Source organism: Macrobrachium rosenbergii, chromosome 49 (assembly GCF_040412425.1).
Source record: "Macrobrachium rosenbergii isolate ZJJX-2024 chromosome 49, ASM4041242v1, whole genome shotgun sequence".
NCBI classification, from domain to species: domain Eukaryota; kingdom Metazoa; phylum Arthropoda; class Malacostraca; order Decapoda; family Palaemonidae; genus Macrobrachium; species Macrobrachium rosenbergii.
The window spans coordinates 30883606-30896799 of record NC_089789.1 but is presented as its reverse complement, the minus strand read 5'-3'; the positions used below and the strand labels follow the sequence as shown (position 1 = coordinate 30896799).

At 36.5% G+C, this 13194-nt stretch overlaps 1 protein-coding gene across 1 annotated transcript in view; it reads right to left on the bottom strand.

The window, feature by feature from the left end:
* LOC136832237 (uncharacterized) overlaps positions 1-11929 on the bottom strand; it is a 28611-nt gene extending 16682 nt beyond the window's left edge. Inside the window, exons 1-5 of the mRNA XM_067093089.1 lie at positions 11507-11929; positions 6597-6903; positions 3822-4112; positions 1304-1477; positions 34-192 (exon numbers count right to left, since the gene is read on the bottom strand). Coding sequence (XP_066949190.1) covers positions 34-192; positions 1304-1477; positions 3822-4112; positions 6597-6903; positions 11507-11655 — 1080 coding nt within the window. The 5' untranslated portion in view covers positions 11656-11929. The remainder of the gene's footprint in view (positions 1-33; positions 193-1303; positions 1478-3821; positions 4113-6596; positions 6904-11506) is intronic.
* Between the last annotated feature and the right edge of the window lie 1265 nt (positions 11930-13194).

Sequence of the window (13194 nt, the reverse complement as noted above, 5' to 3'; positions counted from 1 at the left end):
CAATAATAATAAAAATTGCAAGAACATACTTACAGCTCCAAAACTAAGATCAGGTAACATTTCTTTGTAGTATTTTCTCCGTTCATTGAGAAACAGGACATATGCTGTCAATGGGGCCTTCGGTGGTTTTGCTCCTGGTCCTGGAACTTCTGGTTTCCTCTTCCTTCCCTTAGGCCATCCACCCCTACGTTTCTGTTTGTGAATGCCACATCATTTACAATTCATGAATATCTTGCTGTATTTAAGTCTACAGCAATTTACTGGGTGGTTAAAAAAAAACAATCTACCTTATACAGAAAAGTACATGAGCCACGTACTATATACAGTGCTGCTTTTCTTGCCCCCTACAATGAAAATATGAACCTGAAAAACACTAACTTATCAGGAAGAGCATTAAGAAGTAAATAAAAAATATAACTGTATACAGTAATGCTGTTATCCACAACACTGAAAAACAGTAACTTATCAGGAAAAGCATTAAGAAATAAATAACTTATATAACTGTATACAGTAATGATATTCTGTAAAAAAATTTGGAAAACATAAGTCTTCTTATTAAGTCTGATTACAAACAAACACCACTGCATGAAACTAAGATAGCAATCCATGAGACAATAAAAAATTTAAAATTTAAACTATCATATAACCTGTTTGTGGAATAAAAGAGACAGAAATCTTTGAGATATTGACAACCATTCTTCTGTACAATTTTAGTTCCATCATCTTTTGGGATGAGTAGCTTGAACGTACCTTTTCATTCACATGCCTCTTCTACTTTTTCTAGCGTCAGACTGGACATTCAAAAGAGATCCCTGCAACACTACCCCAATGATACTATCCAACTCTTTCCTTTTGATTCCTGGGCCCTTGTCACTTTCAGACGACTGATTTTATTGGATCCCAATTAAATCAGCTGTATCACTCAAGTTTGATTTCACCCTTCTTTAGCTACTCTGTGACACTTGCTTTCCATTAAAAAAAAAAAAGACGGATCAGGTGCTAATGGAGTGACTTCTAACCAAATGCCTCAACTTGGCATAAAAGATCTTATTGTGCATTTTAAGCCTTTCTTTTTATATAGAAGGGGTTTTATATGCCATCGATTATGATAATTTATCTATATGGTAAAAAAAATATGAAAAAGGTGGCCCGAGAGCAACTTAACCTGAGGCTTAACATTAGACAACTGCATCAAAATAAATTCTTGATCAAATTATCTTAAATATATCTTTGATCAAATTATCTCAAGTGGTAAGTCAACTTCAGTAAAGCTGAGATAGTATTAACTGCAAACAAGACTCACCTTTATAGCAGTGGGAGAAGCTGATGGACATCGTGAAGCAGAGCCCCGTGGTGGTACAAAAGGTGGTGTCAGAGCAGGAGCTTCCGAAGCAGATTCTGTTGAGGACTCCACTGGCTCATCTACTGACGACCCCATACCACTGGTTTCTCCATCAGTGTCAATCCTCTGGGGCACCTTAAGTATAAATAACAATAATAAGTATAAATAAACAATATTTACACCATTGGTTTCTCCATCAGTGTCAATCCTCCGGGGGACCTTAAGTTTAAATAAACAACATTGACACCACTGGTTTCTCCATCAGGGTCAATCCTCTGGGGCACCTGAAGTATAAATAAACAATAAAGTAACTCTTTGAGATATAGTAATGCTGTACTCCACATGCAGTAATATAAAAGGAACATGACTTCAAGCATATCTGCTTTCCAACTTTGTCAATGCACTCAGATATCTGAAACATCAGAGGAATGTTATAGATTAACTACCTTATGGTTTACAAAGCAAATGCATATCATTCCTGACATTTGGCTACTATTAAGCAATTACAAAAGCTATGATTGTTAAGACATCTTACTCTTCCTGGATGCTATGGTAATAGCTAACATTTACCACAAGAGAAAAGCTAAGTCTATACTAAATTTACTTTAAACCCTGTGCCTACATCCCAAACCTTTCCTTAATTCTATTTTGTACCTAAATGAAATTAAGTTTCTTTTTCTTTTGTTTTATAGTAATTGAAATTTTTGGTTCTTGATACATGATTTTAGTGATTTTTCAGTCCACATTTCTTATTTATACAGTAATAATTATTTTTCTTCCATTAAAATAACCATTTCCTGTGTACAGTAGTAGTATGTGAAAAACTTTCAAGTGGCACAGTTTACTCATTAAGCAATTAAGTACAGTCGTTATGTATCCATTTATTATGCTACATTTATGGATTTAGTATACTTTATTATGAGAATGAAGACTTCTGTTCTCAAAAGTTATGCATGTGGAGCAAACTTGGTTCCCCAAATGACTTGAGTTACAGGGTGACTGACCCATTGTGCCCCATTCTGTTCCTTCTTTCCACTCACTTGGACAATAAGCATATATTTGTTTGCTTAGTTAAGAGACAACACTTCATACCAAAATGCAACCTTTTAAGTCAATCTAATGAAACTCACTGCACAGCAACCTGGCTGAGCTAGTATAGTGCACATATGTACTATAGTTTCTCTTGTAAGAATGAATCTGTAATCAAACTATTGCCAAGTTTTTGTTTAACAATGATATGCTCATTTATATGAAGATTATTTTATTCAAAGGCCTTATTAACAGTTAGTTTTCAGATATGCCCTGTATAGATCAGGTCAATTACTGTACGTTACTACATGTCCATACAAATGTTTTGTTTCTTTCCCATACGAGAAGAACAAATTTTCAATTGTCTTTATAGAATTTTATGAGTCTGCAGTTCTTGAGAAAAGGAGTAAAATTGATTTTAAGATCTGTAATAATGAACAAATTTTCAACTTAAAAGGTCTGCAGTTCTTAGTTATACTGTATAATGAATAACACACACAGTACATACATACTAATGCCATGAAGTAAAATTCTTAATATAAATGCCACTATATACAGTATATAAAAAGGGAAGGAATTCCTAAATAAAAGCAATACATCTACAAAACAAATGCAAATGTGACAGTGTAACACTGATTATGTCCTTTAAATACTACAATTCTTGACTGACTTTGACTAAACCTTAATAATGGTCATAATAATTCGAAGCTAATGTATTAAAACGTTAGTTCACTAGATACAAAAATACAGGGTGTCCATAAAGTCATGGTGCAGTTTAAAATACTTGTGGCTTCATAACTATACATGATAGAATTAATTTGTAAAAAGAATACAAAAGCTTGATATGTCCAGTTTTTTGTTATCCTGAAGTTTTGTTTATTATTTGTTTTATCAAATATTTATCAAAATTTCTGAAACTTAAAAATGACTTCTTTTCCAGAACTGCCGTTGACTCATGGCTTCACTAGAAGAGAAAGTAAGCTGCATTCTTTGGTTGTCTGAGCTAAATTGTACTGTCACTGTTAAAAGGTTTACAACCAAGTATAATAAGGAAGCACTACACAAGAACTGCATAGCCTGGTGGATTCAGAAATTTAAGGAAACAGGTTATGTTACTGATACACAACAAAACTGGCTATACTAACAACAAGGACATAAAGTAACCCAACATCCACATACCTACATACATCCTTCACACATTTCATAGTTCATTTCTTTGTTCAAATCCATTTTGAAAAAAACCACAAACACCATAAATACACAAACACCATAAGCATAACGAAGATAAAATTTTCAACTTCATTTCCCTGTGGAGAGGGGAGTTTTATCCACCCACTCACCCACCAGCAGTTAACTACCTTCTTACAAAGTTTCAGTGATTGATTCCTCTCGTGCTGATGAATACTCATACGTATGAGGCAATGACTTGTATTCCCGAGGAAACAATTACCTTTCTAAAATTTTTCCTGGCAGCAGCTCCTTCTCTTTGCTTTGCCCCTCTGTAGCTCCTTGGCTGCGTTGGCCAGCGAAGAGAAGGCCCCACAAACGACTCTTCACAAGGATCATCTTCATCAATAGACGACTTGGAGCAAGCAGACAACTTCAGTCTGACAGGCACAGATGTATGTGACTCCTGCTGAACAGGCACAGACACATATTCTGCAGCATAGTTAACTTTCTTCAACTCACAAGCAGTGTTTTTAATCAGCAGATCAGGCTGGTAATTTTTGGAAGACTGAATCTGTGGGATAAGGAATAATTGTTTAATTCTGAACAAGCTTTTTATCCTTTAAATTCTAAATCATTAAATCCAGTCATGTTATCCTTTAAATTCTAAAACATCAAATCCAATCATGTTATCGGAAATAAATAGATTCAAATAAGCCAATCAAACAATGGACAGGCTCAATAAGATTTAGAAATCAAAAAAACTGAAAGTGTGAAAGACAGTAAGATTATGCAGTAGTCTGGTGCAATTTGTATTACTACACAGAACTATGATATTACAATGAAACTACTGTATATATAAAATTAAACAATAAATGACTTTCTTGACTTGAGAATAAATCTTCACGATACATATCAGGAGTCAGCAGGAAATAGTGGGAAACGAACCATAATGTATACTGTATTACAGTTCTCTACGCAGACTGGATCATGACAGATTTCATTACTGGAATATAGGCTGTCAAGCCAAGCACTGGGGCACTTTGGTCATTCAGCACTTAATATAGTGAAAAAGGGAGTTATAGTGGTTGGACAGCAAGATACAGAGATCCAGAAAATAAAGGAGATGAAGTACATGTATCTAAAGGTAAAACTGGAAGAAAGCCACACAGCTGCACTAAGAGGTGGAATGTTAAGACTGAAAAAAGGAAGCTCTACAAAAGGTAAAGTAAAAGGCTAAAATGTGGGTGCTAGGGGCCACACGGATGCTGCAAACACACTTTAGTAATGCCTCCCTTTTGAAACTCGATGCGTGACAAATAGTCAATGCAAAATATTTTGCCTTTGCATCATGACTTACATCTAAATGGTACAGATTTGAATGTCAGTGACTCTTTGAAGATTTTAGGTGTAACTTTTGATAGAAAACTGACGTTTGGAAAGCATATATTTAAAACTGCTTCATGTTTCTCAAAAAGTTGGTATCCTGCAGAAATGTTTTCAAACATTTTATGATGAAGCTATTATATCCAAGTGTTGTAATGTTGTAACTTTTCTTCTTCCTTGTTTGGAGTACTGTTCTCCAGTGTGATCTCCGAGTTCTGACTCATCTCAAACTCATGGATAGAGCTATGTCATCAGTCAAGTTTATTTTTCTGGCCAACCCTTCATGTTGACTTGGGACATGGACACACAGTGAGTTCATCATGTCTGCTGCATCAAATGTACAACAGCAGCAAATATCCTCTGCACTCATCTTTACCTGACTAAGCTATTTTGCAGGCTGCTGCTGCAATGTGTTATTCTTGAATATTAAGTTTAATAATAAAACTACTCAGTTTGCTAGGAGTTATATTTAGGCTACAACTAAGAAGTGCTATCAATAATGCAGCTGTGAATCTTCTGACCTTCAAAACTTTGAGGAACACTTTCATTCCTACTTTCTACCGATATCTCCTGAATTAAGGTATATTGGTCTTATTTTCTATTCCCTTATGTTCATTTATTTATCATCTTTTCCTATAACTTGTCTCTCTCTTTACGCTGATTTCCCTTTAAAGCCTTCTTGGGTTTATAGTCTGCTAACTCTATCCACAAGGGGCTGCAGCTGAAGATTTAAAGAAAACAAAAGTTTTTTTTATGTCAATACCTAATGAAATAAAAAACCAAACTAGTGCTCTTAATGAGTCAATAACCTCAAGCTGACTAAGCACTGCTACTTATCGCACAAAACGTTTTTCCCTATAGACATTATACAGTAGCAAAAAGAATTATAGAAAATGCAGGCAAGAATTAGAACTAAGCAAAAACAAGAAAACCATGGTTATGAGAGGCTGATTACCAACTGCAAGCCTGGTAGCATTAACTGCCCAACGCTTTTAATGAGTTAAAAGTGGGAACCTTTCCCTTTCTTACATTCATCCAGCTATTAATATCTTTCTCTCATCTCTTGCTTGATTAGATTAAGTATTTGGTTTATTTCTTAGCCAAATTAAACAACCAACAGACTACATACTGAGATATGACATTAGTACTCTGTTCTTTGCTTACAAAAGTACTACATACAAAAAATGAGTGCTATTTGCCATAGGTAGTGAAGGTGACACAAAATAGGATACAATACACTACAGGATTTTTCATTTAGTAGTTTTAAGCATTCTTGTTACATGGCCTTTACGACTATACTTTGTTTTCGGACAAATTTTTAATGAGTACAATGATAGGATTTCTTTTGGCATTGTTCATTATTATTGTCATTCACTATCAGAAAGGACAATATATGGGAGCAAGTCAAGACAGCTAGTCCCAACCTTAAGGATGTTTCATACAGTCCCAAAGCTTTAACCAAGATATCCTCGTTCTCTGAACCCACACAGGACCCCTAACTGTACAGCCCTCTGAAATCCAAATGATAAAGGATGTGAAACAATGGTTTACTGTATACTGTACATATGTGATATGCAGCACTTCAGATGTTGAGAGAGAGAGAGAGAGAGAGAGAGAGAGAGAGAGAGAGAGAGAGAGAGAGAGAGAGAGAGAGAGAGACACCTCTACTAACCACTGGTGGGTCAGGTGATGGGATGTCTGAAGGAACTGGAATAAGCTGTGATGTCTCATCTAAAAGAAGCAGAGGTTCACTATCTTGCTGTTCACTCTGCACACTGCTGTCCTGCAATACCTGAGCATTTCCCAACAGGGTTTTGTCACCGTCAGCTTCTGTGAGGACCTGAACATTCTGTATTAATGTATCTGTGCCATCTTCTTCAGTCAGTATGTGCGCTTCGCCAAATATGCTAGCGCCATCTGCTTGTCCATCATGAAGGCTTAACTGGATAGTGTCGCCAACAACCCAGAGAGGATCTTCGCTGGAAATAAAATGAAATATAAATTTTCATAATAAAATATGACAAATTTTAAATAAATTTGTATTTTTCATAACTAACAAACCTGCAGTCTAGCATAAGGGAAGCATTGCGTTAGCTTTTCTCTGGCTGCCTTTGTAGGAGGTTGTGCTGTTGCCCCTCCTCAAAGGCAGTTGTTGTCCACTTCCTGCCTGCATACGCCTGTGGATACTGATTTTATCTTTCTTTTTTTGTATGATCTGTGTGTTTTTGTATCTCGTGTGTTTCTATCAGTATGCAAGCCCTCGACCTTTCTAATCCCACCAAACCCCAGAGAAAATGCCCAGGGTTGACGGTGATCCTTGCTACCGATTCCTGCCTTCCTTTGTGGAAGACCCTTATTCTCATTGTACCAGGTGTAGATCTTACACTTCCAGCATAAGTAACCCTTGCCCTGAATGTGTTGGTTGGTCTGTGCAATGGAAGAGTTTTGATAAGAAGAGGAGATATAGAAGGAAGTCTGTAATGCCATCTTGGGAAGGCTCCTCCTCCTCCTCCTCCTCCTCACAATCCTCCTCCTCCTCCTCACACTCCTCCCCCTCCTCCTCCTCCTCCACTCCCCTCCCCTCCCTCCTCCTCCTCCTCCTCACTCTCCTCCTCCTCCTCTCAGAGATATAAGCTATCTTTAACAGTAGGTACGAGTCACCCCAAAATAAGTAAAGCTATAGTAAGAATCAAGATGCAAATTTATTTGAGAGTTTATAACTGTTTAAGAGATAAAAACATTTCCCAAGTACCTATAAAAGGGTACAGTACACTCCCATTAAATAAGTTAATTTGCTAATTTGAACAAGAATGGTAGCACAACCAACAGGCTACTGCACATTATATGCAGTCTACTACTCTGTCAATCTATTTATATAAGGATCACAGAAGCACAATTCATCCTCTACTAGTATCATGAAGCACTGAATTATTATCATTAGTAGAGCACTTTTACTCCGAATGAATATAAATTCTTGTGGATCAGCTTGTCTTGTTGCTGACAGTATGAGAACATCTTATAAAGGGATGGGGATAATCGCTTGCACCTAGCCTAACCTCATCCAACCTAACTTGATCAAATAAAGGTAAGGACCCAGTATTATAGTCATAAATACATCAACTACAACATAAGAGTTCACCTGCCTGGCACGAAATTAATTTGTCATACAAAAGATATGGAAGGAAAAGAACAAAATGTTTGAAAACTACAAGTACCTGATATGAGATACATTGAGAGGTGAAGAAACCTGATAATAATATGAACAGAAATAAAATTGAAAGTAAGACTGTGGAATACAAAAAACAGAACTGAATTAGAAACCACTTAGTGATTTGCCCTTATATAAAAAGGAAAGCAATAAGTTAAAGAAATATACTGCATGCATCTACAGCTTTCAAGACACACTTTTCTTTGCACATTAGATTGTTGGGAGACTGAGTGGCTTTTTTTGATGTATGGTACATGCTTCAATATAAACAATTTTTTAAACAATTTGTGTTTTTCCTAGGTATACAAACCACACCCTTTTATTTAGGTATCCTTCAGCATAACCTGGAAACGGTCACTGAGCATGTTAACAAGTAGTTAACAAGTGGTTATGGTGAGAGGGTTGAGTGGCGGAATACCCCACAATTGCCTAAGATCACCAAGTACTGTTTCCTTCAGTCCCAGGGACATAGCAGGGTGGTCGAGGTGGGCACTTTGATGAAAGGCTCTGATTTGTATACAGTACAGGCAGTCCCCGGTTTACAGCAGGGGTTCCATCACTGGCGGCACGCCATAAGCCAAAAATCACCGTAACCCAAAGCATCATAATTATAACGGGAATAAATAGCACTTACAGCACCATTAACGGCGCCATAAGGCAAGCGCCACAAGTCCAGAACGACGTAACCCGAACCTGACGTAACCCAGGGACTGCCTGTACCTAGGAAAAATACAAATTCACTTTAAAAAATTCACTTCTTCCCAAAGAATACAAACCATCTCTCAATTCCATACATTTCTTGTCCCATTATCGAGCCACTGGTCTCCCTGGTTTACCACCTGTTTTAGGTACTGCAATATTAGCACCACTAATAATTTTGTCACCCAAGTAACTGTATGCCAAAAATCTAAGACTCCAGAAACTCTGGAGGGTGAGGTTAAAGCAGTACCGACGAGTTCAAGATAGGACGACAAACATCAGCAGGTAAAAAGCCAAGGTCACCTCCGAGTGACTGTTATGCTTACATGCCAAATGAGAAGGTGTACAGGCTCTCCCCTGAAGAGGCTCAGACAAACCTAAGGTGTTGCTAGAGCACGCATGGGTCAGAGACCGCCATACACATAACATGAATGGGTTGTACATGTCCCTCCCTGCGCCTTCAAGAGCTCACAGAAGGACTAGGAAGGAGCAGACCTCTCATTTAAGCAGGAAGGCATGGTGGTACAAGCTATACCTAAGGTAAGATGATCATGCTCCACTGACCTAACATTCCACTCTCCTCCAAGAAAGATGAGTGTGCAAGGAGTTCGCCTGGGCTTATGAGAGGCTTTAGACTTCCCCTTCTCCTTCTCTTCTTATGCAGTGGAAGAGGGTCCAGGGATGAAGAGGAGGATGAAAACAAGCTTGGCAACAAACCAATGAGGAAGATGAGAAGGAAGAACAGGATGATTTTTCCCTTTCCTTTTGCAGGTCTTGCTGGCCTTCCAAGCTCAAGGGATGGTTGAGGTTAGAACCAAAGATGAAGAGGCACCAACCACAAGATCTGCCACTGCAAGAACTACTGCAACAGGAAACTACTCCTCCTTTGCAGCAGACAAGGAAGCCAGGGCAGCTCCAGACACAGCAGACAAGGAAGCCAAGGCAGCTCCAGACACAGCAGACAAGGAAGCCAGGGCAGCTCCAAACACAGTAGACAAAACAAAAGGCTCAGGTGACAGTTCCTTCTCCTCCACCAGGTTCTCTAGGAATGCTGTGAAAGATGGGCCACCAGGGATATAAGTGTATGCCAAATCTTCTGCAGGTACTCTAGAAATATATCTTCTGACTTGTACATGAAACATCATAATCTGATGATGATGAAGGCAATACGACTCCTGAGGGAGCAACTAAGTCAGCAGCTGCTTCGTTCTCAGAGGACAGGGCATGGGCAAGCTTCTTGTCAACTCAAGTGTCATCTCTCCTAGGAGTAGCACTATTAAGCAGGGGGATGGGAATGGAATAAGGAAGGAGAAAGAAGCCAGAAGGATTTGGTGGTGTCATCGAGGGCATATTTACCTCTGAGGAAGCTGGGAAGGGCTTCTTGTCCCTCTTCTTCCACTTGCCACTTCTCCCACTATGACGAACAGCCAGCACACTCCTTGCAGGGCACAAGTGCATATCTTTCCCCTATAAAAGGAACAATACCTACAGGGTCTACCATTATGGAGGACATGAAGTGGCCCATAAGGATGCCCATGCCCCTCACAATGGTGTTGATCATGCCTCAAGATGAAAAACAAAGACAAAAGCAAGCAAAGAGATAAATCTTCTACTCATCCAACAATCATTCATTGGCAGGAGGAAATGAAATGGCAGAGCAAGATGTCTACTCTTTACAACATCCAAGGAAAATGCAAATGGTGACATATGGTAAGAGGTACTCCCCGACTCACTCACCCAATAAACACCAATTAATGACCTTGTTACCAAGTTCAACAATCACTCCAACTCACGTTGGTTTTGTATTTCCACAGGAACAAATGCACCCTTACAGAGCCTAATAATACAGTAAGCCAGGCTAACTTTGTATCATCTTTATGGTAGACCCTACTTTCGAGTTACATACTGTAACCTGGCCCAGACAAAGGTGTGAAGTAATTTTCTTCAGAACTGCTACATAACCTGTATTACAAATTTGTCCCAAGAATTATCTGACTAAAAATAAGAAGCAATATACTAGGTTCTGCTAGCAAACTAGGCCTAAGCCTGGGCTTAGACTAAGGAGTAAATTTTTATTCTTATACCAGCTCCACTTGCATAAAGGTCATGTTTAGTGCCAGGCCCATGGGCATAAATTCTAAACCCATGAATTCTAAACCCCTAACAAGTTGTCTCAAATAAATGTGTTAGTAACAGTATATTTGCAGTATATTTTTGCAGGCTTTTCTTATCAAGCATACATATTAAGAAATGAAAACAAAGCAAAAAAAAAAAAATACAAAACAGGCCCTGGTATTACAGTTATAAAAAAGACTGACTATGATATTCCAATTAAAATTGAATGTCTATAATATTACGTCTAAGACTCACATAGAGAACACAGCTGAATAAAACCATAAAAATGATACATAAAAATAAGTAAATGAATACAAAGTAAAATGGTTACCCTTAGTTCAACGATTGCTTTGAAGAGTAGAAGTACACTCACCAAGGCTACATTTTAGTAGGCTTGTGAACGTTTTAAAGTTAGCTTCGCAATAGCTACAACCTCTTAAAATTCAAAGAATGAATGTTACATATAAGTAAAACCATGATGCATGAGTGACATGGTATGAAAAAAATATCAAAGTACATAAAAGGGGGGACGTAGCCTAAAAAGCCTAAGCTTATCTTACCTCTCACTGACACTGGCAGCTTCAAGGGTCCCAGTCAGCTGTTCTTGGTCTTGTTCATGCTGCTGATCAGCTGCACTACAGAACAAAAGCAGAGGCCCTCCAGTCTGTAGATCGCTTAAAATAATGGATGTTCCTTCCACACCCTCCATTAACGAAGCCCACAATGAAAAAAATAAACTAATATACGAAGGTTAATCGACTTGGGTCAGCAGACGGATGTATCGTTCGCAATGGTAACGCTTACGTTGGGTACGACTCTTACGACTGTGCTCTATGTTCCTCTTTCGTTTTTATATCCTGTGTTTTAGGACTAATTTACATGGATCGTATGCAACTGAGTGCAGCAGCTTTAAACCTAAATAGTTAGAAGATAATACTAATTTCGAAGAGATGTTTGGGTCCGACAACATCGTTCACCTTCCGGGGGGAAGTTCTGATAATATAATTGTCTGATCGTAATTAAAGCCTTTCTTTTTACATTTTATTATTTTTAAATTATATTAAGGTAATTCACATGCTATATTTCTATATTATATTAAATATATTAATGAAGACATAAATAATCATGGCGGTATTTTTTCTACAAATCAAAACGAACAGTCCCAATACAAACAATGACCATGAAATTTTGAGGGACACTACGATGGTCTGTACCACTGGGAGAACGTTTCTTCCATTTCATCGATGAATTCCTCCTAGATTCATATTCTGATTGCCTTCATAAAGTACAGAGTACAACATATGATAGCAAAACATATACGCAAGTAATTTAACATGTTTGGTAACTAGAAAAGAAGGGTTTTCACAATAGCAAAACATTGTTCATGTAGTTCCCCAGGTTGAGGTAAAAGAATACAACTTTTTGAAATTAAGTAATCTACAAATTCTTTACAGGATAACAACAACCTATATTTTACATTTGGCATCCAAGATACTCATTAGACAAGACAGATACCTAGAGTAAAATCGCAAATTGAAAGATATGGTCCTGAAATAACATTATGAGGCATCGTAGATTTATTTTTGCTCATTGTTATGAAAAAAGTTCGCAGAATATATAATGTAGGTATAATAAGCAGCAGAATGCATCAAAGTAATGGTAGAAATTTAAATATGGCACGGAAAACTTGAAACACTGAGTTCTCCACCTATATATATATATATATATATATATATATATATATATATATATATGTATGTGTGTGTGTGTATATATATGTATATATACATATATATATACTACTTATATATATATATATTTCATTCAAATATATATATGTATAGATTTTTAGTATATATATATATATATATATATATATATATATATATATATATATATATATATATATATATATATATATATGGACTGATATATATATATCAAGATTTTATATATATATATATATATATATATATAGCCATCATTTTTTTAAATTGATGTTTATGTATTCTTTATATATATGGGCTCCATTTTTATATATATACACATATATAAATATATATATATATATATATATATATATATATATATATATATACACATGTATATAAATAAATACACATACATATATATATATATATATATATATATATATATATATATATATATATATATATATATATGTATATATATATATATATATATAATATACATATATATATATTTATATATATATTATATATATATA